Source organism: Canis lupus, chromosome 31 (assembly GCF_011100685.1).
Source record: "Canis lupus familiaris isolate Mischka breed German Shepherd chromosome 31, alternate assembly UU_Cfam_GSD_1.0, whole genome shotgun sequence".
Classification (NCBI taxonomy): Eukaryota; Metazoa; Chordata; class Mammalia; order Carnivora; family Canidae; genus Canis; species Canis lupus.
In genome coordinates, this window is record NC_049252.1 from 36,755,072 (window position 1) to 36,780,203 (window position 25,132).

At 55.5% G+C, this 25,132-nt stretch overlaps 1 protein-coding gene across 5 annotated transcripts in view; it reads left to right on the top strand.

The window, feature by feature from the left end:
* Window positions 1-20,403, top strand: part of SLC37A1 (solute carrier family 37 member 1) — a 75,302-nt gene extending 54,899 nt beyond the window's left edge. For all 5 annotated transcript variants that reach the window (XM_038581566.1, XM_038581568.1, XM_038581567.1 and 2 more), the window contains exons 12-20: window positions 421-511; window positions 2,633-2,695; window positions 3,217-3,302; window positions 4,280-4,328; window positions 5,460-5,533; window positions 8,267-8,345; window positions 15,995-16,092; window positions 19,325-19,389; window positions 19,862-20,403. In XM_038581566.1, coding sequence (XP_038437494.1) covers window positions 421-511; window positions 2,633-2,695; window positions 3,217-3,302; window positions 4,280-4,328; window positions 5,460-5,533; window positions 8,267-8,345; window positions 15,995-16,092; window positions 19,325-19,389; window positions 19,862-19,877 — 621 coding nt within the window. In that variant the 3' untranslated portion in view covers window positions 19,878-20,403. The remainder of the gene's footprint in view (window positions 1-420; window positions 512-2,632; window positions 2,696-3,216; window positions 3,303-4,279; window positions 4,329-5,459; window positions 5,534-8,266; window positions 8,346-15,994; window positions 16,093-19,324; window positions 19,390-19,861) is intronic.
* The last annotated feature ends 4,729 nt before the right edge of the window (window positions 20,404-25,132 follow it).

Sequence of the window (25,132 nt, forward strand, 5' to 3'; positions counted from 1 at the left end):
CCTGTCCCGTGCGTGTCGGCTGCTGCGTTGTTTGCAGCAGTTTCTGGCAAGAGGGGAGAGAGGACCAAGTGCGCGGTGACCAGGTGGCCCTCCAGGCATGCTCTGAGAACTCTAGCCGCTAAGTTTCCAGAGCAACGTGGTGCGGGAACCAAATCAGTGCGTACTTTTAGGGACTCTGATCTGACATCAAGACTTTGGGTGTCAATCTGCAAAGGGAGGACGTGCTGCCGGAGTGGCCGTGGGCCGGTCCTCTCCCTTCCCTGGGCGGCATCCTGTCCTCTGCCGGCAGCATCTGCCGGTGCCACAAGCCCAGAGGTGCCAGCTGTTCTTAGGGGAATGAGTAACTCATAATTCTGTTGCACCTTTAAGTAAACCTGCTGAGTACACATTTGGGGTAAAGACTGGCTCGCTCTTTTTCAGGGTGTGATCGAGTTCTCTCTGTGTTTGCTGTTTGCGAAGTTGGTCAGCTACACTTTCCTCTTCTGGCTTCCACTGTACATCACCAATGTGGGTGAGTACCTGTTGCTGGAAGCACCGGTGTGAAGTCCGTGCAGTGGCCGTGATCTGGACTCCCTTTTATGTGCAGGTTTCTGTAGTCTGGGAAGGAAACGGTGCCCGTGATGCATGATGATTTGAAACATATTTTGGAACAAACAGTGTAGATTAGTAGAAAAATTTAGGCAGAAAAAGAACTCAGATAATAACCTTGATGGAGCTTTAGGGACCCCGTGTTCCTTTCCAGCTGTGGCTGCAGGCTCCGTGGGGCTCTTCCTATCTGGGGCAGCCTGTATTTCAATCTAGAACTTCAGGTCACACCCTCCCATGAGGAGGGGAGGCCCGGGGATCTGAGATTTTAAATGCTGAGTAATCTGACCTGGAACTTGCTCCTTGGAGATGGGCTCTAGTTTTAGGGACAGCTGACAGCTGGCCTTATCCTAAGTCCGGCTGTGGCTGAAGCTGTAGATAGGTTGGAACATACCAGCCCACGAGCACCGTGCACCCCTGTGCTGTGTGGGACACAGAGAGGAAGATGAGAGGGGCACCGGCCATTCTTTTTTTTTTTTTTTAAGATTTAATTTATTCATGAGAGACACACAGAGAGAGAGGCATGACACAGGCAGAGGGAGAAGCAGGCTCCATTCCATGCAGGGAGCCTGATGTGGGACTTGATCCCAGGTCTCTGGGACCACACCCTGGGCTGAAGGCCGTGCTAAACCACTGAGCCACCCGGGCTGCCTGGCACCGGCCATTCTTAAAAGATGCTTGAGTGCAGAGGCTGCAGCCATGGCTGGGGGCGGACAGGCAGGGCGGGCCCTGGAGCCTCTGGGCCCAGAAAACAGGGATTGCAAGGAGAAGGGAAGGACACCGGAGTCCCCAAGAACGTGACGACAAAGGGAGATTTGGAATATGTGGGTTCAGAGGGTGCAGACCGCTGTCGGGGAGGAGGCCTTCCCCTGCCCTGTGGTCCTTTGAGCTAGACTGAAAATCAAAATACCATGAGACAGATGCCAGGAGAAAATCACATTTGATAGTGTGCACACGGGAAACACACACAGACGGGGCATTCCAAAGACAGTGAGGCAACAAGAAGCTTCTATGGAAAGAGAGCGTGAGCAGGGAGAGGGGAGAGACTCTCCAGCAGACTCTGCACCAAGTGCAGACCCTGACACAGGACTCGATCTCACAACCCTGAGATCATGACCTGAACCTAAATCAAGAGTCGGATGCATAGCTGACAACCACCCAGGCACTCCTTCACTCAAGATAATCCTTATGCCAAAGTGGCCTGTCTTGGGGCAGCCTGCCCTGGGCCCCGACACCGCATGTTCCCAGTGGTGGTAAGGACAAGCAGAGGTGGCCATAAGCCTGAGGCAAGAAGGCTGAGTTTCATAGGGACAGCAGTTGAGGCAGTAAGGGGAGCCCCCTGACCTTAGGGGTGCAGAGTCTGTGGGACAGAGGGGGGCAGTAAGGAGCTGCTCCCTGTCGAGTGACTCCATTAGGGCAGGCAAGCCACATGAAGTGTAGACAAGCATCATACCTTCTTTTTTCTTCTGTTCCCTGTGATTGCAGAAGGGGTGACATTTTTAGGACTCTAGTCATGAATTGCTGGCTTTTCCAGTCTCAGTGATTAAAACAAAAAAATGTGCCACTGAGGACACCAGGAAAGGCTGGATTTGACCGGTGGTCCCAGATGCTCCCCGAAGCCCGCTTCTCCTGTGCCGGCCAAGCTGAATCCCCCGCAGAGCCCAGCGTGGCTTCCTCCTCTGCCGTACGAGGAGGCGCAGTCCCTTCCAGATTGAGGACCTCAGGGTCCTGTGGCACTCCCGTGGTGCCAGAGCCCCTTTGCACCAGGCAGTTCTTTGCACCAGCACCTTCTGTGCTGTGCCCAACCTACAGCTACCCCTGGGGGACACTGAACCAGAGGGATGGTAATTAGGCTGAGACAGGCAAATCCTCATTTCTTGCTAAAGAGTGTTTGGCTTTCGTCTTTTCTGCGCGTCCACCTACATAGTGAACTGTGGAGTCGACTCAGCTGCTCCTCCGTGTAAGCCATGCTTAGGAAACAAAAGAGTGCCACGTGTGGTCTTACGTGGCTGCGACTTGCTCACAGGGATACTTGTCGTTTTGTTAGATCACCTTGACGCCAGGCAAGCCGGGGAGCTCTCCACCCTGTTTGACGTGGGCGGGATCTTCGGTGAGTCCCTCCCTCCCTGTGGTACTTAGACGGAAACTGCCAAGGGTAGGTGTGCACCTGGGCCTGTGTTCTCTCTCAGCTGCCTTACTGTTGAGAGGGACGCGTTTCCCCAAAATGTTGCATCCCCCGAGTGGATATATGGCCGTCACTCCGGGGCACCGTCCCCTGTCCCGGCTCTGACTCACCTGGAACCAGTGTTCCTCTGGAAGCAGGGACCTGCCTCAGGGTAGGCTGCAGATGTCAGAGCCCCAGCAGTGAAGGGGCTTGGCTTCGGGGCCAGCCTAGAACCAGACCCACGACTTGCCCTGCTGTCTCACTGGGATATGCCCCCGGGTCACCCACCTCTGACTACAGCCCCATGAGGCTGGTTCACTGAGGCGCCTCCTGCTCATGGTGAACGTGGACAGGGATGTGGAGAAGAGGGTTCTCTTCTTGCTGCTGTCTTGTGTAGTCTGCTTTCTCTGGATGGGCTCTTGCCCTGGGCACCCAGGCAGCCCTGGACTCGCCCCTCTGCATTGCAGGTGGGATCCTGGCAGGTGTGATCTCAGACCGACTGGAAAAAAGGGCCTCCACCTGCGGCCTGATGCTGCTGCTGGCGGCCCCGACGGTGAGCCCAGCCCCTGCCGCACCCCTGCCCTGTGTGGGCCCCGAGTCTCCAGAAGCAGCCACCCTCCCCACCAGCAAACACGGTCATATCTGGCCCGAACTCAGCCACGTTCATGGCTCATGGTTTCTGGATGCTGGCCATAGCCTCCAAACCCCTCCAAACCCCTCCGGGCCTTCCCAGCCCACTCCCCTGGACACCTCCCATGGCCTCAGCATGTTGATGAGCCACCTCTTCACTCATCCCTGGCTCCCTGTGAGGTGCTCTATCCCTGTCCTCCCCATACAGGCCCTGCTCAGCCTTTAGGATGCCCGACCTCCCCAGGCCGTGCTGACCCTGCCCACTGTGGCGCTGTGTACTCCAGCTTTTCATGCATTTGATGGCACATGTCCTTGGGCGGGTGACCTTCTCTCTCTGGGCCTGTTTCCTCATCAGAGAAACGAGGGCGCCAGTAGTGCCCCCTCACGGAGTGAATGTGAGGGTTTCCCACTCAGTGCTGTGTAACAGTAACGATAATAATGGGACTAATGCAGTTACTCATCATCTCCCATCGTAAGCACCTGCCCGTCTGCCACCCTGCTGGGCTGTGTCCCCAGAACAGGCCTAGCTGCCAGGCACCCTGGAGCCTGGGACGCAGCCCAACAAAGACCCTCATAGAACCTTTGCTGAAGAAGCGTCAGTGTGGCCCCAGCGCAGGACCTCCTTGAGCAGCTACATCTGTTCAGGGAGGGGGACGGCTGTTCAGAGTGAGCCCGGGGAGAGCCGCCCCACCCCCAGCCCCATCCATCAGCCGTCCACCCCCCAGAGAGTGGGAGGTGCCACCAGAACCTGCATGGGGGGCAGGAGGCTGGGGACTCCAGGGCATCTTCACTCTCGGGTTGGCTGCCTGAGAACCCCCGGCCTGGCTTCTCAGAAGGACAGCCTCCTGGGCAGTCTTCAGCTTCCTGGAGTAACCAGTTCTCTTTTTACACCCGTGGCAGCTCTACATATTCTCCACCATCAGCAAAATGGGCCTAGAAGCCACTATCGGTGAGTCCATGAGGCCTTCCTTCTTCCATACTCGGTGCTCGTCTACACAGCTTGATGAAACAAAGTAAAACATCAACACAGAGGCACTTGGCTGGTGTCACTGAGCATATGGCATGGCTAAAATAGTCCCGTGTCCCTCCCCTGGTGGGACGCCTGCGCCCGCAGTGAGACCTGCCCATCCGCAGGTCTGAGAGCACAAGCCACCTGCCCCGGGGCCGGGAGGAGGCCCTCAGAGGAGCCATGTGCCCCCGGCAGGCAGCGGGCAGGGCCGCAGCAGCCCGAGTCCCGCACCCTTGGCGGGTGAGGACAGGCCGGGCAGGGGACGGACTCCCAGCTGGCATCCGTCAGCTGCCATTCTGAGAGCAGTTGCATGACACTGGAGGGCTATTTTTAACGTCCTGCAAGCAGCACTATCCGATTATGGCTCTGACACTTGGTAAATATTGTTTCTGTCTTAACAAGCTGGCAGCGCCGATTGGGAAGGAAGCAGGCTGTGTGGGATCCCGTTAGAAGTTATCCAGAAGGCAGGTTGCTGATGCGAGCACCATGGGGTTTCCTGTGACCCGTGGGTCCAGAAGCTTCTGCACAGAGTGAACCAGAGGCTAGGTTAGGAGAGTGAGCCTGAAGGACGGTGTAGAAACACGCGTTTCAGAAATCAGCGTGTTCTGTCCTCGGGAGCTGGGCTGGGTCTCCGGGTTCCCCACGGGGGCTGCCACCAGCGGGCACTGAGAGAGCCCTCCCTGTGGCAGAGAAGGCTGTGGCTGGTGTTAGCACACAGCCGGCATGATGGCAGGGAGCACTGGCACCCCCAGGGCACGTCCAAGCTCGGGACACCGTGGTTCCGCTCGTTCCTGGGGCGTCGACAGCTGCCGCCCATTGAGGGTCAAGGAAATGGGAGTAGTACCAGGTCCTCCAGACCCGTCCAGAGCCTTCGGGGGAGTGTGACAGGACTTCCACACATACCCAGGCAGGTTTAAAGGAAGATGCTCACCACGCGTGGCCCAGCGGTCACCACTCCTCACCCATGCGTGGCACCAGGCTGCTCCCCTACGAGTGGCTGAGGCCTCAGGGGCTCTCCCAGAGGCCACTGTTTACTACTAAATCTGTCCTTCTGGTTTCTGGTTCCCACAGCCATGCTGCTGCTCAGCGGGGCCCTGGTCAGCGGGCCGTACGCCCTGATCACGACCGCCGTCTCCGCCGACCTGGTGAGTGGCCACCCGTCTCAGCACCGAGCCAAGGCAGGCGCAGGTCATCTCTGCCGTTCTCGACAGAGGTGGTCACTCTTAGTAAAACGGTGTCTATGGGGGATCCCTGGGTGGCGCAGCGGTTTGGCGCCTGCCTTTGGCCCAGGGCGCGATCCTGGAGACCCGGGATCGAATCCCACATCGGGCTCCTGGTGCATGGAGCCTGCTTCTCCCTCTGCCTATGTCTCTGCCTCTCTCTCTCTCTCTCTCTCTGTGAGACTATCATAAATTAAAAAAAAAAAAAAAAAAAAAAACGTGTCTATGTAGAAGCAGCTTTCTGCCTATGACTGATAGCCATGCTTTTTTAAGAGTCTTCTGAAGCCAGTGCAGAGCGGCGCTGCCCCCTCCATTCATCCACGATGGTGCCGAGCCCAGGGGAGGGGGCTCATGTGAGGCCCCAGGTCAGAAGCCAGCCTGCGGTGCTACCCTTGCCTAACCCCAGGGGCTGGTGAACGTGCACCCCCAAGCCCGCCCTGGAGGCCCAGATCTGAGCCCCAGTGGGGTCGGCTCTACCCTCTAGCTGCCACCCTCTGTGCCTGGCCCCCTGCTGGTCGGCCTTGGGGTCCACGGGGACCACTGACCCACTCTTCCCGGAGGAAGGGGCTGCTGACAAGGTGGCCTTGGACCCCTTGGAGGCAGGGCCACCCGCATCCACCTGACACGAGGGTCAGTTGACACAGTCATCAGATGCCACTGTCTATAGGGAACCAGGCTCCAAGATACAAAATCCTCTTTAAAAAGTCTTTTCCCTAAATAAATGGGAGAAAAGATACAAATCCCCTCCATAAAAGAATTTCTGTGGGTACTCTATCCTCGGAGAAGGGAACACACCTCACTCTCCTTAGGTGTGGGCTGCACACAGCGACTTCCTCTCAAGGGGAGAGGTCTCTCAAGGTCTGCAGGAGAGACCTGATAGACACCCCCGCTAGGGAACCAAGGTCAGCGCCGACAGTGGCAGTGCGTGTGACAGCATGCACCCAGGACATGTCCCACGGAGATGGCACGTCACCTGTGGCCTCCCTCCCAGACCCCCAGCCCAGTGTCATCATGAGCAGAGCATCCCACACATCCCAGCGTGGGGACATCCCACTCCAGGCTTTGGCATCATCAGAAACTGGGGACGTATGAGGACTGTCACAGCCAGGGGGAGCCCAAGGGGATGTGATGGCCGCACATCGTGTGGTGTCCTGGACAGAAAGAGACCAAAGTAGACGTTAGATAAGAACCCACGTGATAGGTAATCCTAGCACATCCATGCTGGGCCTTAATTGTGGCAGATAGAGCCAGCAGCATCCGCTGCGACCCAGGGAAGGTGGGTGCAGGGCGCGTCTGTGCACCCAGGATTACTCTAAAATTAAAAGCTTGTTTAAATTCATAAGCAGTCCCCCAGAGGTGGCTTGTAGTCTCGTAGGCAGGGTGGCCACCTCCTCAGGCCTCTGGTCCGGCCTCCCCGACGGGCTCCTGAGGCCCCTGGAACTTTCCTGGCCTGCAGGGACATGGCTTCCCTCCTGCACCTCTCTAGAGTCCTCCCAGAACCAGACCCAGAATTCTCCAACCACTCGCTCATTCTCCTGCTGGGAAACCACGGCCAGCCCGTGTGGCTACGGACCCCACACCACGGTGGGCCCCGCACCTGCCCCCTACCCCTTATACCCCTCCTCTCAGGGCAGGGCACCTGCCCAGCGGCTCAGTGCACTGTCCTCAGCACCCAGGCCTTTTCACGCCCAAGACGGCCAGAGGCCCTGCCCTGACAGGTCAGCAGAGAGGAGCAGAGGGAGGGGTGCCGGGGAGTCCACCGGGCCGCAGACCTCCAGCAGCGGGCCCCCCGTTTGTGCTGAGGGAGTCCCCACACTCCTGTTTGCACGAGGCACAGAAAATTCTAGAAGGCCCCACACCAGACCCCTAATCTGCCCCGTGGGATCAGACAACAGAGACTCCAGAAAATGTGGCTTACGGGTGATTATCACTTTGTGTGTGTGCTTTATTTTGTATACTTCTGTGTACACACACACGAGCATCTGTTGCTACAGGCCTGGGTTTATTTGTGTAGTTTTAGGCTTCCAAGCACTGTATCTCCCGTTAATTGTTTTCTTTTATTGTCCTCAGTGTGTGCTGCTTTCTCTCAAGCTTACATGTATTGCTTTTTGAGAACCAGAGCTCCTGATGGGTTGTCATTTAGGACTTGGTGACCCTCACATCAGCCCCTTGGGGCCTGCCCTCTTCCCCATCGTCCCTGGCATTTGCCGTGAACTGGTTTTCGGGTACTGCAGAGCCATCTGGCATGTTGTCACGGAAAGCCCCTCACGGGAATGTGGAAGTGGGCGTTGATGCTGGCACGGCTCAGGGACAGGGACGAGTGTCATCTGTGTCTTTATCTTCCACATTGGCTAGTGTGGTGTGCTGTGAGTAAATATTTGCTTAAGGGAACATTCTGAGAGTTCTTTAAAGCAGAATATGTTTGGACAGATATTTCTGATGATTTCTTACTGTTGAAAACCCTTAAACTTTGTGTATCTTTCCAAAGTAAGTTTGGAATGGAGCAGAGTTTAATTTTTCGGATGGAAAACACCCCATGCTTTGAATTGCTTTGCCAAGTTATTCGAGTAAATTGCTGTAAGGAGGCGCAGGCTTGTTTCTCACTGATGGTGCAAGAGGTTTGCTCTTTGCTCACGTTTGCTCTTTGCTCTCTTCTAGGGCACACACAAAAGTCTCAAGGGGAACTCCCACGCCCTCGCCACTGTGACTGCCATCATTGACGGGACTGGCTCTGTAGGTGAGTGGATATTTTTAGCTCTAAGAGGTTAATTGTGGTCAAAGGGAAACCACATTGTCACATCCTCATTTACAGATGTCAAGGATTTCAGTTGCTTTGGTAATACAGCACTGACTGGTCTTTTTTTTTTTTCCTGCATTGAAACACTCTACAGTATTGTTATAATGCTTATTCTAAAAAAAAAAAAAAGAAAAAAAAAAAAGATTATTGGAGCACCTGGCTGGCTTAGTAGAGCAACTCTCGATCTCAGGGTTGTGGGTTCAAGCTCCGTGTTGGGCGTAAAGCTTACTTTAAAAATAAATAATGAAAATAAACAAATAAATAATAAGGAAATTAAAAAAAAAGATTTTTGTTGAATCTTTCAAAGATTACTTTTAGTTGGATGGTGTATAATCATATAATTATAATATCTTTTTTGTCCACAAATGAATTCAACACTGCAACTTAAAAACACAAAGGTTGATACAGGATTTGGGCATCAGAGTCTTAAAAATGGCAGAGTTCAGAAGAAAGAGCAGCTGCCATGTGACAGTTCTCTACAGACACAGGGAAGGAAAATGTAACGAAGACTTACAGAAACTCCCTTTTCTTAGTTAATTTTACAAACGGGACTTAATTCAAAATTTAATCTTCATACATAATAAATATGTGAAATCTAACTTGACAAAATGGAAAACTCACATCATGAATACGGTACTTACATGTGCTTAATAATACTAATAGTTTTTACTAATAGAAAAATATAGTATTCATAATTATTTGGGGTTCAGTTAGTATTTCAGTGGAGTTGCTAATTTATATTAATAAGTTATTATAAAAACCAGTTAAGAGCAATTTGATTAATGTACTTGCCACAGAGTTCAGGTAATTGTTACTGACAAGTTTAGATTACTTAATGTGAAAAGAAGTGCTAGATGTTGTTACTGTGAAAACCTAATCTTTTCTGAGACCGAACCATGACATGTGCAGACCACAGGAGAGCTCATATGTGCAGCCAAAGAGTGAGGGCCACGGGTGGGAGGGTGAGGACAGCATCCCCACGTTCAGTGGAGGGGCTAGACGCTGCGTAGCAGAACACCGGCTCACCGTGATGCAACCATAACATTTCCAGTACATTATAGAATTTTCATCAACCATATTTTTAAGATTTCAGGTAGAAAAACATGATTCCAAAATACAATATTCAGATCGGTTTCAATATTCAAAAAGTTCAGTCCCCATTCACAAACAGATGAACAGCGTATTTATAAGACGAATAAAGTTTATAAATAAGTTTTTTTTATAAATTTATAAATAAGGGATTGGCTGGGCTTTGTAAAATATGAGCAGATGGAAAGCATGCGCACATCTGGGGGAAGTGGCCACGTAGGCGTCTGTCCGCTGGTCGGATGGCTCCAGAGGAAGGACAGACGGGACTCGTTGGTAATACTCTGCCTCTGTGTGAAAGAACGCGTGCTCGGGCTTTCACCTAAGCTACCTCTCGGCCCATGGGCCGCTGGTCCCCTGTTTATCACTCCCATTTCAAGATGGACAGGATCTTAACCAAACACAAAGGGCAGGAACACTGATAGGTCCCCAGGCATACAAGATTCAGGTGTTATCAGCCTCATTATGGTTCCTTTTTTTTTTAAGAGGCTCATGGGGGGGGGGGGGGATTTATTTATTTATTTATTTTTGAGAGAAAGCACTAACAGGGAGAGGGACAGAGAGGGGAAGTAGTCTCCCACTGAGCAGGGAGCCCGATGGGAGCTCGATCCCAGGACCCATGAGATCATGACCGGAGCTGAAACCAGGAGTCAGAGGCTTAACCGACTGAGCCACCCAGGCACCCCTCGTTAGCGTTCTTGAAGCGCATTCAGTAGCATATTCTGGAGGAAAGAAAAGTGGCACAATAAGCAAGTCCTTCACTCAGAGACAGGCAGATGGGAACTGATACAGTGACAAGCGTGTTCTTACTGGCAAGTTAGAAGGCTGAGGGCAACATTCTTGACCTTACTTGAGCCTTCGTGCAAGGAGCACGTCCCTGTGACCGCTCCCGCCAGGGCCCCTGCCCTGCACCCGGCTCCTGTGATCCTATTCTGGTCCCTCTCCGGACGTGGGAAGCTGAGGCTCAGGAGGTTGGCTGGTGTGGCGCCCACGGCTGCCCGGGAGGATGTTGAGCTGCAGCCCAGGTCACCTGCTGCCCCAGGCTCCCTCAGCAGGGCGACGGTGAGAGAGGGCAAGCCAGGTGGGGAGGGCTACCTGGGCATGTGGGACAACGTCATAGCTGTAGAACTAAGCCCTTACCAGACTCAGGCGGCTCCGTAAGAACACAGTTCCCCCTGAGCCTGGCACCTGGGGCTGTCCTGCAGCACTGTGAGAAGCTGAGGTTTCTCTCGGTGGTGCCCGTGGCCCTGTGTGCTAGCAGGATAGAGACCGCCACCGTCCACTCCTGGACGCCCACTGTTGTCTTACTGATGCAGAATCTGAAGTCCTTCCCGCCGCTCTCCAGAGCCACGTGGCCTCCCTGCTGCTGCTCACAAATACCAGTGTGTGCCTGTGCAGGGCCCTTGCACGGGCTGTGTCCTGGGCCCGAGGAGCGCCCCTCGGGGAACCTCCTGCCTGGCCCTTGGAGTCTTGGCTCAGGTATCACACCACCCTCTCCATGAGAACTCTCGGCTGTCTGGAAGGTGGACCCACGTCACCCACACTCCAGGTGCCTCTTCCCTGGTGTCTCGTCTCCACAGCATGTTCTGCGTGTCTGCTACGTGGACCTGAACAGAAGCTGCTGCAGGTCAGGAGTCTCTGCTCTGTGCTCTGCTGACATCCCAGCATGGAGAAGCACCTGGAACATAGCGCTCACTCAGTAGAGGAGTGTGAACCGAAATGCCTGACTGCTCGGACCCCCAGGATGGCAGCCGGGGCCAGGCTGCCTCTGTCCAGGCTGCTGAGTTCACAGGGAAGGGCCAGCTCAGAGGGGCCTGGGCTCCCCGCAGCTCACACAGCTCCCCACACCTCGCTGGGATAGGACCGCCCACCTCTGGGTCACAGGAGCCCCATCACGCCCTGGCTGCCGTTCCCAAGGGCTCCCAGCTTACTTCGTGTGACAGGTGCCGCTTGTTCTAAAATGCACTAGGCAAGGTCACCGTTCTAAGGGGGCCAGGCCTGAGCCTCTTTTGCACCATCTTTGGATTGGGGGTGACTTTGAATTTGGGGGGCAGTGTTAGAAGCCACTCTCTAATGTTTAAAGTGAGACATTCCCCTCCTGGGCCACCTCTTAGGGGCTGGGGACGCGTCCAGAGAAAGGGAGGTGGTGCTGGGCCCGAGGCAGGTGTGTACGAGGCAGCACAGCTCCCGTCACGTAGCACGGCTGGGGCACATGCGGGCGGAAGTCAGGACGCTTCTGGGCGGAGCTCAGTTCTCAGGAGATCTGTGACTTTGAACCACCTTCTGTCCCCAGAGGACATCAGCCCAACTGCCACCATGAAGCCGTTTCTTTAAGCTCACTTGCACCTCTGCAGCAGCCCCGAGAGCTGTTTGATAGCAGAGGGTGACGGTTTACAAGGAGGGCGATTGAGTTAGGTGGAAAACCACATCTTTCCTGATATTCTTCGAAAAAAACAAGAGGGAGCGGAGGTGCCCAGCTGAGGATGGAGAACGCGTCTGAGCCGCCAGTAGGAACCAAGGCACAGCTCTGAGCACCGTCCCCCCACGAAGGGCGGCAGAGGGGAACCACCTCCAACCTGGCCACTGACCTTCAGCGCGCTGGCCACGGGGCACCTGCAGCTTTGCCAGCCCCCCGCCCGCGGGCCCCCGGAAGCAGCGGCGATGGAGCAGGCTGCCCCTCTGCCATTTCTCTCCTGTACGTGCTGCCCACGCTGGACAGAAGAAGGCTCGAGCTGAAATGCACAGCGGTCCGCAAATACCTTGCCCACGGAGTGTTCACCTGGACTCGTTTGCTCGGTGTCGTAAATTCTGGTTTTGACGCAGGCAAAGCTCAGCTCGTAGTAAACAAGCCAGTGTCGTCTTGCAGCTCACCAGGGCCATGCAGTTCCAGTGACACGGTCCACCTGTTAGGTGCGTTCCCAGGGTGCTTGGAGTCCCCTCCCTGTGGGACGCGAGGCTTGTGGTGTCTGTATGTCCTACACGGAGCAGCTACATAGAGCCCTGAGTTCTTTCCAGCTAATTTTCATTTTATCAAAGTAAAACGTGATGTAACTTTCGAGACCAGGTAGCCCTGCGAGCTAATTATGTAAAATGTCAGTCCTCGTTCTGGAAGCAGTCACGTCGGCTGTTCCCTCTGGTCTGACTTGCATACGAGTCGACAAGCCTCAGTCCCCGGCCTGACACTGTCTGCCGTCCTCCTAGGAAGGAGGCTGGGGCTCGGCGCTTGTGCCCCGCTCCCCTTCCTCATCCTCCTCAGTCAGTGCCTCGCGTGGTGTTAGCTGTGCTCACTCTGAGCCAAGAAATACACTTTTTGCTGTCATGCTTGCTCCTTTGTTTCCCGTCACCCCCTTACAACCGTCAGCAGTGAGGGACTCCCTGGCCCCATTGCTCCCGCACCTCATCCCAGAGCCTCTTCCCCCAAATCCTGCGACCCCTTCCACCATGTGCCCACATAGGACCCATCTTCTAGCTCCGTGTCTGCTCCTCTTAGGTGGAGGAGACTTCCAGTGGCTTCCTGAGTAGTAGCTCATGGGAGGTGGAGCTTGGGGGCTGGGAGTCTTCGAGGTCTGGATCCTGCTCTAACTTGCGGATACGAATCCCAGGCTGAAAGTCCTTTTTCCTCAGGATTCCAGTGTCTTGTAGCTTCCATGGTCTCCGTTGAGAAGGCCATTGTCGCCCTCTCCCAGCCTTCATTTCTGCGCTCCGCCTGCTTCCCCCGGGAACCCCTGGGCGCCTTCTTCATCCTCTGTGCCCAGAGCCCGGGGGGCCCACCCCACCCGGAGACACATGCCCTTCCTCTCTGCAGAATTGTGCTCTGTGTTTTCTTTGACGAGGCTCCCCTCCTGCTGCCTGGTTTTAATTCCTGGAAAACTGATTAGTCAGATATCTGTTAACCTTTCTAGGTTAATCCTTCCATTTTTTTTTTCTTTTTCCCTTCTTTACTGTCTTTTTCTCTTTTCTCTGCTTTCTCAGAGATATTCTTGACTTTACTTTCCAACCTTCACTTTGGTTCTCACACATTAGTGTTTTTCTGCCCCCGTAGTACATCACACTTTTTGTGGGGTTTTTGTTTTTGTTTTGTTTTGGGTATTTTTATTTTGCAATTTTGTGCCGTTATTTGACAATCAGCAGTTAGTTCTCCTCCAGACTAACTGTTGATTTTTGAAAGTGGTGACAGCAACGTAGGTAACCAATGTAGAGAGCTTGCTTGGAGAGTCTTCATCCATGTTACATTTTCTGGACAACCGCATGTGGATACAGTATGGAACATTCCTTATCCCTTTGTTTCAGACAGCTTAGTTGAGCCTGGTGTCAGTGTGCACATGTGGGGCTCACCTCTCCTTCGTGGCGAATTTCTGGATCTCTTTGAGTGCCTGGGGGCACAGGGGGCACACTTCCTGAAACCGTTCCATGGATGCACTTGTGAACATTGATGGTGTGTTCTCTGGTCACTGCCTCAATGACGGCCCTCCTTGCCACTCTTCTTTGCAGGAGCCATTCTGTGGGGCCTGGCTGGAAAGGAAGAGCGAGCACAGGGTGTTGTGGGAGAGGAAAAGCCTGGTGCATCCCGTCCTTATTTCTTGGGTACACCTTGTGTTAGATTGAATCGTGAAATTGGTGATACTGGTTTTTGGGTGTAAATGTGAGAATATCATATGGTTCAACTTAATTTTCTAACAGTTCTCCAAAGGTGTTACAATTTCCTGAGTATTTTCTCCTCCCTGGTTTGTTTATTTCCTGTGGTTTCCCCTCCTCCCCGCTTCTGTGCGGCTTTCCTCAGACACAGATAAATGTGGCCAGCCCTTCACAGATTCGTATTTAAGAATGAGCCACCAAGCACTTATTAGAAACCCTTTCTGCGTGGGATGGCGTGTCCACACTGGTCTTCTCAGTTGTGGGATCCACCTGGAATCTGGAGGAGGAAACCCCCCTCAATGCCTGCTGGGGTGTGAGCCTCACACCAGCATACCAGCCATCACGTGGGAGGGTGGGCACCTGCTTGGTGGAAGTGGTGGCCTTCCCTCCATCCCCTGACTCAGTTGCTGCCTCATCTCCACCCGGATCCCCGAGCCCAGTGCCTCTGGTTCACAATTTCCAGGCTGAGGGGCTGCTGTCCTGTGAGCATTGGTGGCCGGAGGTGGGGGGGGTCCCTGGAGTGATGTTGAGGAGGAGAAACCTGGAATCAAGAGAGTGGAGGGACAGACCTAATGGTTCATCATAAAAAATTCTCACCTGCTGCCCACCTTCCCTCTCCTTCCACCCCCACCCCCTTGCCTCATGTGCGTGGACAGGCCTGCCTGTGAACAAGGAGTCCTCTGGCTGTCTCTCTCTGAGCAAGAAGACTGGAGCCCGTGCCCTTGTTGTGCCCTTGAAAGTCCATCCTCCCAAGAATGGTCCTTCTCCCATCTGCCCTTCTCTTTGTGGGCTTATAAGTTGTTAAATTCATTTGTGGCCCATTCTGTGGTGCTGGGATGTGCCCAGATAAGCACACGTGAGCAGTGTACCGTGTGCATCTGGGAGCTCCTCTGAGACTTAAAACACACGCAAGCACTTCTCAGGTGTAAAAGTAGTAAGGGCTCCTTGTAAACACTTGGGACCACATTAGTACGTACAAAGTGGCAAAGACCCCAGAACTCCTACCTCTCAGGGTTAAGTGTCAGGATAAGTGGGTGTAAATTCTTCATACTTCTTACCATGCCGAAACGACGACCCATCCTATGCACGGGCCATAATCTTTCACTGTCACTCTTAGGACAATAAATACCCAAACTGCTGCCACATTCTTGGAGATCTTTGGGCATTTTGAAGAATATTTGCTTTCTTTCATCTTGATAGGGTCTCAAAAATCATTTTGACATAATTTTAGACTTACAGGAAAGTTGCACAAATAGAACAGGAGATTCATATATCCTACACATCATCTTTTTTCGTGCGCACACACACATACTTGTAACACGTTACACATACACGTAAGAAAAGTGTATGTGCATATTTTTCCCCCAAACCACTTAGGGGCAAATTCTGCCCCTTCACCAGGAACTGTGTATTCAGTGAGTGTTCCGTAAAGACAAAGGATCCCGCGGTGCAACCACAGCACCTGATTATCAGAACGAGGGCGTTAGCACCGATGCAGTATCAGCACCTACAAGCCTTACTCATGTTTTACCAAGTGTACGTTTCGTAACATAATCATATCTAAGGTTGTGCATTAGATTGATTTCTTTAATAAAGTCTTTAATTGGTATTGTTGGATCAGAAGGATGAATGTTTTAAGGTCAGAACATATTTCTAGATTTGCTTCCAGAAAGAGGTTTCCCAGCCACGCCCGCACGGTACTGGGTATTTGTGAGCTTTCCACCCCCAGCAGCCTGGGTTTTTGTGGTGTCAGTGTGTTTCTTTAACCTTAAGCACCGGTCTGTACTCAGTGGGGCCTGGGTACTCCAGTCAGCCACCTTCCAGAGTCTTCCTCACACAGCTCACATGTGTCCCTTTGCCCCTTTCAGGAGCAGCCCTGGGCCCCCTGCTGGCCGGGCTCCTGTCCCCGTCTGGATGGAACAACGTGTTCTACATGCTGATGTTTGCTGACGCCTGTGCCTTACTGGTAAGTCTCCTTGGTTGTTGTCCGAACACTGGTGGTGCTGCCTCCCGGGGACCCGCGGTCCTCAGGGAGGCTTGGCCTGCGGCAGAGCCTGACTGCCCTGAGCGCTCATGATTCCTCTTTGTGGTCTGAACAAAACGTTGTCTGAACAAACGTCAGAGCAGACGCAGGCCCGACCGTGGCTCTGCAGCTTCAGGCAGCATGGTAGCGACACACAGAGCAAGGGGCGCCCTCGCGTGGGACCCCAGCCCTGTGCGTCGTCTGTGGGTGGGTGTGCGTCCACCCACTCTGTTCTGCAGCTCCACGTTGGTTAAATGGGCATGACAACAGCTCCCAAGACAGGATTATCGAGGGGACTGGGGGAGACAGCAAGCTGAAACCCACCACCTACCAGGTGATCCCTGTCGCCCCAGCACTTCTCCTGCATCCAGCAGCCCCCTGGGGAAGTTGCCAACTCCCAGCACCCAGAGGGATGAGAAAGAAGGAGCAGAGGCGATGGGTGCAGGTACCTGGTGCTTCTGTTGGCAGCCCCAACTCTCTAGGCAGCTGCACTAAGACCCAGGGGTGCTGCAGGACAGAAAGAGCAGGCACAAGCCAGAGGCATGCAGCGCATACCTGAGAGTGGCTGGTGTGCACAGAGACCCCGACCTGGGGCCAGGCACCTCCTCTTGCTTCACCAGAAAACACCCAAGGAGAATGACTTCAGGGTTTGGAAATATCAGCTCTGTCGAGCCAATGAAAGTCCCGTATTTTCATTTTGGGGCTGTTACAGCTCCCCGTTTCATACAGAAACTCATAGGCTGTTCCTCAGAGGATTTGTTCTAGGGTTTTAGTTAAGTCCCCACATCACTTGACCTAAGTGGCAAGGAGACTTCCATCCGTAGGGCTGTTCAGAGACTGGAAACTCTCCCTCACCAATGCCAGGGAAAATGTACCACGCTTCCTTTTAAAAGCCCAGCCAACCCTGAGGAAAGGGAGGGTAGCCACAGGCCCCAAACCCAGGCAGCATAAATAAGTGCTAAGGCTCTGGCTGGAGCAGCTGGGCGAGTCGTCAGTCTCAGAAATGGAGGGTCCAGGGGTTGGGCCCCCCGGGGAGAGGAGGTGGGGTGTCGGGCCTGCACCAGGGGGAGCTGGACACCAGGACCCTCAAGGGCTCCAGTGGGCAGCTTATTAGGCAGCACTGGCACGTTGGTCCAAGAAGACAGGATCAGATAGACGTAAAATGAGCATACGTGATGCTACAGAAGATGTCAGAGAAGGAACGGAGTTCATGGGGACAGCAGGAAGCCCCAGGGAGCGGCACAGAGAGGCGGGTGGTGGGCAGCATTAGAGAGAGACCAAGGACGGGACAGACCCAATGGATCTGCCTGGAGCCCCTGGGTGGAGGGGTCTGGAGATGGGATGGGGCTCGGTTGATGACAAAATAGCTGACAGTTTGCGGGAATGAAAAGCAGGGCTGTGCGGGCGGAACCCAGGTGGGTGTACACGTCCAAACGGGTCTGTGAACGGCCTGCGCCGGGCCGCCAGCTGCAGGGCTCGCAGAGTGGACAGCACACGTGACACGTCACAGTTCAGGAAGGGCAGAAAGGGAATGTGAAAATACCTGGCAGGAGAATAACAACCGGCTGTCGGGGTTAGGTGAGAGAGACCCAGACGAAGAAGTGTCAGGAGAGGGGCCGTCCCGCACCCAGGGAGGAGTCGGGAGCGGCACAAACACCAGACATACCTCTTCTGTCTGCTGGTCAGAGACCAGTTGCACCTCCCAAGTCAGACTGGGAACCCCAACAACTCGGGCGGGTCACCTGTGGGGTCAGACCCAGGCACCTGCGGGACTGTCCGTGGAGCATGACCAGCGCCTGGTGGCCATGCCGTCACATGCGTAGGCTTACCCCTGCGGACCCGTGTCTCGGGGGCGCCGGGTGGCTGGTCCCGCCTGCAGACACAGCACGTGGTCACACACTGGCATACGACCTTTGATCTGCAGGTTCGTCGCTACTGCAGTGTATTTCATGCCACGCAAAACACTGGTCACTTTCTCCCCCTTCCCTCCTGTGATCTGCTTAGCAGAACCCTGGGCTCCTCCTGCTAACCCTTCACACGTGGCACTTGGTGGCATGTGTATCGCTCAGCTGCCAGCTCCGGCCGAGCAGCCTGATGCTAGTGGGCCGGAGGCTCAGACTCCAGGGTCAGCTTGCTCAGCAGAAGTGTCACTGTCGCCGCCAGCCCCGTACTTAGCACCTGACACGTTCCCCGTTTCCCCTAACTGTACGCGCACAGGACGGAGCACAGCAGCCGACCGCACTTCTCTGTGGGGGACACACCTGTTCTCTCTAGCCTGAACTCCGTCTAAGAGGGCATCCTGGGCTCCTCCTTGAAACTTGAGCGCGAGGACGATGCATGTCCCCGTCTCCTCGAGCTCTGGCCTGAGGCTGGGTCCTGTGGGGCTGTGTGGGTTTTAACCTGTGCTGGGCCTCTGTCAGCCCACTAGGCCCTCCTGGGCCTGAGGGCACCTGCTGCCTCGTAAGGGAGCCTCCTGTGGGGCTGGCGTCCACCTGCAGAAAGACCAGATCCACAGCCGCAAACCAGCTACCCGGAGGGGCGCTTTGTCGCTGGTCTGACTCTAGACGGACTCGGCCCCGTGAGCGTGTAAAGGAGCTCGAGGGAAAGGTGGCAGGTGAGGCAGAGCTGTCCCTGGGTTACCCCCACAGCGGCTGCGGGGGCTGCGAGCAAAGGTCCCGGTGGAGCCAAGTGCTCCCCCAGAAGCTTCCAGATGAAACTCGGCTGCTCCAAAGACAGCCTGGTCAGCCTCCGAGTGCCGGGCCCAGGAGGTGGTCCCCTGGCTTTCAGAGTCCGGCGTGCGGCTCTCCAGTACCCCCACCCAGTGTCTCCGTGATCGTGGGCCACCTTGTCTTTACTCTCTGTTTCCAATCTGGATATTTTATGATCGGACTCATTTCATTTCAAGGCTATCTTGATCCGGAAGGTTTTAGGCTGAAATCTGTCTTAATGGCCTTACCTCTAGACGCGCGGCCTCAGCGGGACTCACAGGCCCTCAGCCCCACCCAGGGGCCCGAGCCTCAGGCTCCTGCTGCCCTGTGGGCCTCTGAGCCCTTTATGTCCAGAAGGAGCCCCCCTGCTCCCCACGTGGCAGCTGGGCTTCCGAGGGCGCCGCCGGTTCGCCCGACGCGGGCTCCCTGCCGACAGTAACGGCCTCTCCTCTTCGTTTTGGGTGCAGTTCCTGATCCGCCTCATTCACAAGGAGCTGAGCTGCCCGGGGTCAGCGACCGGGGACCAAGTTCTGTAAGTGCCCCCCGCACCATGTCAGAGGGCAGCTCTAATGCTGCCCTGCTCACCTGCCTTCCACACCTGGCCTTTCCTAACCCGACAGAGGACAGAAAACCCACCCGCTGCCCCTGACCTTGCACATCTCGGTCACACTCATTGCTCCTAATAAATGCCTCAATGCGCCTGCGATCGTGATAACCCTCCTCAGAACCTGAGACCAGCGTCAGGGAAATTGCCTTCCTTGTGGTCTTTGAGCTGCAGCTTTGTCAGAACAAAAATAGCCCCAGAGCCAGCCGGGCGCCCTGCTTGCGCTCCTGTCTTCCCTCCTCAGTCCCCCAGGGCTGCGGGGTGGGCCGGGTGGCTTCGGAAGACCCCAGTGGAAGGGTGAGAGGCTGGCCCTGGGAGGGTGTGTGCGTTCGGCAGACTCCGTGTCTGTCCTGTGACCCTTGCTGGCTGTGTCACCAGCTGCTCCTTTATCCCCTTCCAGATCCAAGGAGCACTGACCACTCGCATGCCCTGGAGGGAGGCTGGGCCCGTCCTTCACAAACTGTCAAGGAAAAGTTCAAATAAAGGATCCTGTGTTGGAAAGAATGATTTACCCTTGCCTTTTGCACACACACCTGGAAAAGACCCAAAAGCCACCTTGAGAAGTCCAGGTACTATTTCAGGAGAGCCGTGGAGCCCACGACAGCGGCAAGAAGGTGCGTGGGAAATGCTGTCGCCACAGTCGTCGTCCCACTGTCACACTTCCACTGTCGTCCCAGTTGGAGCCTGGGACACACGGCAGCTGCTCGGGGGCTGGCGGGTGGTGCTTGGGCGAGCCTGCGTCTCTCAGGTGTTGCAGTTTGTTAGAGCAGGTGAGCCCTGCGCCCACAGGGACCTTCCCAGGCGTTGCCTGAATCAGCTGCGTGGGGACTGGCTACCCCCACGGGCACGAGAACGCAGCCAGCACAGAGCCCTGCCTCTGGAGGGACAGGAGAACCCTGACACCTGGATCTGAAACCAGGGTGGGCCTCAGAGCCCTCACGTCACCCGGGACACTTCCCCACCACTTCCCTGTCTACACGGGCCTGAAAAGCAGGCGTCAAGAAGCGAGCAGCCGGGAAGCCAAGGCCCGGGGACATGCCCGACGTCTGAGCTCCAAGGCGGCTGCCACTGCTCGTCCCTGCAGGTCTCAGGGAGGACGTGGTGGGGGTTGGCGGGCCCGGTGCCCCGACATGTTTCACTTCTCGACGCACCAGGCGCCTGGAACTCTCTTTAGCGACGTAGCACCAGTGTGGGTTTATTTATTTAAGATGTGGTACGTGGTTTAGAAGTTTAAGAAATGTAAATCGCATTTTGTTATTTATTAAGACAAACTCTGTCCTCTGGCCACTTGGTTTCCCACTTGTTGCCTAACAAAATACTTAATCTGCTCTTTGAAATAAAATGTTTTTAAAAAAAAAAAAAAAAAAAAAAAAACTCAAGCAGCGTGTTGACTGTGTCTGCTCACGTTTCCATTATGTTAAAAAAAGAACTTCCAACACTACGTGTCCTTGGTTTTCTCGCAGTAGAACACACTCAGCAGTTCTGCGGGGAAGCTGAGGCCGTTTCCAGCAAAGCAGAGCCCACCCTGCTCGGGTGCCGGCTGAGCGCACGCCTGGCAACCAGAGTCTGGGTATTTTGTAAACCCTGCGACGCACGAGAGAAGCAGGGCTGCACCTGGAAGCATGGTGTGGTGCAGGCTTTCGGAGGACCTCCCCAGAAACGGGCAACGGGCTCCTCGTCCGTCCACAGTGCAGAGGGCCACGGCTAGGAGTCCAGCCCGGTTCCCTGTCGTCCCCACGGAGGCGCCGGCTCCGGGCTCTGCAGAGAAGGGAGGGCCAGAGAGATGAGGGCTCTTCTGGTGTCCGTCGCCCTCCCCAGATAGGCTTGCTTTGTTTAATGGCAAAGGTGGCGTACACGTTTGAAAGTTCCCGCTACTAGAATGAGGTTCGGGTCAGCACTGGGTGGATCCTGCAGTTTCTAACACATGGTCCACTTCGCAAACAGGGTTCTGGTTCCTTCTGGTTCCTTCCATCTGTGTTTGCTCTTCACCTCGAGCCCACACGCTGGGGCCACTCCTTTTTGCCTTCCCTCCCCATCCTGGGTGTAAGCACCTGGTGCCGCCTGGCCCCAGGGCCCCTTGCTGTGTCCCCTGCAGCCTCCTGCTGGCCACCCAGCCCCTGTACTGGGTGCCCAGTTTCAGCATGGACTCAACACAGACAGGGAGGAGGTGGGCACAAACGTGCATTCGCTGATGCACAGAGAATCCTTTCTCGTGACGTTCAGGAGCCCCCCTGCTCCCCGCCCCGCAGAAGGTTCTCCCTGAGACCTGAACACCCCGCCCTGTATGCCCGGAAAAGGCCTTGGGAAGACCCGCTTCACTTCTGCCCCCGTCCCACAGCACAGCCACCGCCGGTTGTGGCTCAGCAACAGGAAGCTTTGGGGTGACCATTTTCCCCGACTCTGTTAGGCACTCTTCCACCACCCACAGAGAAAGGCCACTCTGCGCCCCGGAGCCGGCTCTGGGAGCCCCGGGCTCACCTGTCGAGATGCAGAGTCGACATCTGAAAACGAGGAGTACACACACAGCCACTGTGGAAAGCAGTTCCGCTGAAACGCATGCAGATCCGTGAATGGACGCTCTCATCGTCACTTTTAAAGGAAAAGGTATCCGACTTCAATAGAAGAATCCATCTTTGTTTCACCCTGAGCAAGAAACCGAGATGATTTCCTTCTGCAAATAGCTGGGCTGTGTTACGTGCAGGCTTGCACCCTCATGGAAGTGTGACTCTGCCTTCCATGAATCTGTACGTCCCTAAGATTTTCCTATTCAAATCCGACCAAAAAAATTAAAAAAAAAAAAAAAAACACTGAAATGCAAGCTTGTGATAGAGGCAGTGAAAGAGCCGAGAGCAGGAGCAGAGCCCTTCTGAGGTAACGTGCCCGGAAGCTCACCTCCCAAGACCGGAATCAGAACCACCTCTCCAACTGCTTTATGAGACCCAATAAAAACTAATCATCAGAAAAAATGAACTGGAAAAACACAAGTCCTAACACCTGTTAGACTGAACAGACACCATGCCCGTTGCCGTAGGAGTTTGTAAATGCCTGCTCCGGTCTCTGCGTGTCGTGAACCTCCACAGCTGGCAGGCTGGCAGGTGAGCAGTAGAGAGGCTCACGGACGGGCAGCCCATGCTGGGTGCTGACCGGGGCACAGGGGTCCAGCGTGGTGCAGGGCACGGGGCTTAGAGGCTGCAGCAGCCGCTGTGAATTACTCACAGGGTGTCACAGGGAGTGTCCCTGAGAAGCCGCAGTGGCCTGACTCCCAGGGCACCCCTGGGCCTGCCGGGCCGGGAGCTGCAGGCTCATCTCCAGCCAGCGCCCAATGCTGAACGAAAACCTGGGCCCTTTGTTCAGAAGGTAGAACACGGTGCGGTTCAAGGTACTGAGATAGAAAGTGTTACCGTGTCTTCTGCTCTAGGAGGCGGCAGGAGGAGGGATCTCGGGGACCCAGCACCTGCTCCACTGTCCCACCCGACATTCTGTTAGAAACCACAACTCCGAGATCACGTTACTCAGAACGTCCGCATGGGGATTGCAGCGCGGTTACCAGGCCTTCTGGGCGCAGGGCCCTTGCGGCTGCAGGGTCACGTGCCAATGACGCCGTCCCACCGACACCCCACCCAGACGGAGATTAGAACGGAGATTGCAGGGTGGGCTGGTCCCAGTCTTGTCTCTGACACCCCCGGGGCCAGTGTCGGGGGTGTGTTCCCTTGGCGTCCCCTTCCCCCGGTGGTGCCACGTTGACACTACGCTTGACACACTATTTCACATTACGTGCCACCACGTGAGCTCCCGCTCCCAGAATGTTCCAGATGCCCCTCCCACTAACGCTTAGTCTCGGGGCTCTGAGCTCATCCTTCAAGGCCGGCTTTCAGCCACCCCCTTCGCCAGCCAGTGTGGGGTCATTGCCACCAAAGGTGCGCAGGGAGGAGGACCAGGGGGCACGCCGCCCCGACAGGTGGGGGGCTGGGCCGCACCCTCACTTGTTACTGCCCCAGAGGCCCCTGCCCCCCTTTGGAGATGTAACCTGAGTCGGAATTCATGTCTGATCTGCCCCTGATGGCATTTGGGGCCAACGAGCTCAGAGACACTGAACGTGTCACAGGTCACCGTGCCCAAAGCCTGAAGAGGCTGGGGGTCTCGGGCCGTGGTGCCCACACCCCACAGTGTCCTAAGGCCACCAGAAGGAGCAGCGCGTGCCTGCCTCAGGCACTTCGTTTTTATAGTTTCAGATGCAGGGAAAATTCACATAATGTGCTAAAGCGTGTGCTCGGGCGGCTTTTGGCGCCTGCACGACGTTCTGCAAGCACAGTGCTCTGGTTACAGCTTCTCGTCACCCTGTGCCCACTAAGTGCCACCCCAGCCCCTCCTCCCCCAGGCCCTTCGCATTTGAAACGAGGGTTTTCTTTTTTTTTTTTAAGATGTTTTTATTTCTATATTCATGTTAGAGAAAGAGAGGGAGAGAGAGAGGCAGAGACACGGGCAGAGGGAGAAGCAGGCTCCATGCAGAGAGCCCTGATGTGGGACTCGATCCCGGGTCTCCAGGATCACACCCTGGCCCAAAGGCAGGCGCTAAACCGCTGAGCCACCCAGGGATCCTCTGAAACGAGGGTTTTCAAATAGATTGGCTCCAGGGCACCTTTTAGCACTAAAATTCTAGAGCTTAATGTCTGAGAACTAGCACTTCCTCTATGGACGTGCGGGTTCCTTCGTTTGTTAAGTATCAGGAAGAAACCCAGCGGCATCAAAGTCTGCTGTCACGTTGTATTACCCGCCCGCTCCTCGCAGGTGACGGGTCCCGGGTCCACGGACCCAGCAGACCTCGCTGAGCTGACGCTGTCCCAGGAAGCACGGCCGAGTCCCGCATGGGCCTGGGGGTCTCCGTCCCACACCCACCAGATTTGGCCGCAGCTCCGTCCCCCCACGCCCCCACAACCCTGGTGGCAGAGCGTCCATCGGGGCTGCCGCACACACGGGCGGGGGGGACATGTGCCACCCACACGGGCCCAGAGGCGGACTTCACCCTGACTTCCCGGGGAAGGACGCCCTGTTTAACCTGAGGCAACGGTGCCCGTTTCCCAGCACGTTCGGAGTCTCTTGCCGTGACCTGTAAGAGGTAAGTGCCCGCTGTGCACCTGCGCGGAAAGCCACCGGGTGGCGAGAGGCCCCAGGTGTCGCGGGTCGAGGCGCCGGCTAAGGGACAGAGGCAGCTGTGTAGATCCTTCTGGTTCCCGGACCCACATCCGCCTCCTTCCAGGGCTCCACGGGCCAGGAGACGGGGCGCCGGGAAGGCGATTTCCGGCCCATCCAACGAAGGGTCTCCGAGAGCTCGGGCGCTGACCGGCGTGCAGGAGCAGTGCTGACGTGCCCACGCACGGCCTCTCGGCGTGCACACGTGTCCGTGCGCCCCCTTCCTGCCCAGGCCGAGGCCCCTACGCCGTGGTCCTGAACATCCTTTCCTCCCTCTGCTCTCTGGATCTTACTGACTGGTGATCTCCCGGGGGTGCCCGTCGGCTGGCAGGCAGGGCTGGGACACACCGCGCGACCCACGGGTGGGTTTAGACTCTTGCTTTGTTACTGTGAGTAAACTAAGCACATGTCCTAAAACAGGCAGATAGGCCTGGCCAGAACATGTCCTTTTGCCTCAAAACAGTGGCGACTGAGAGCCCCG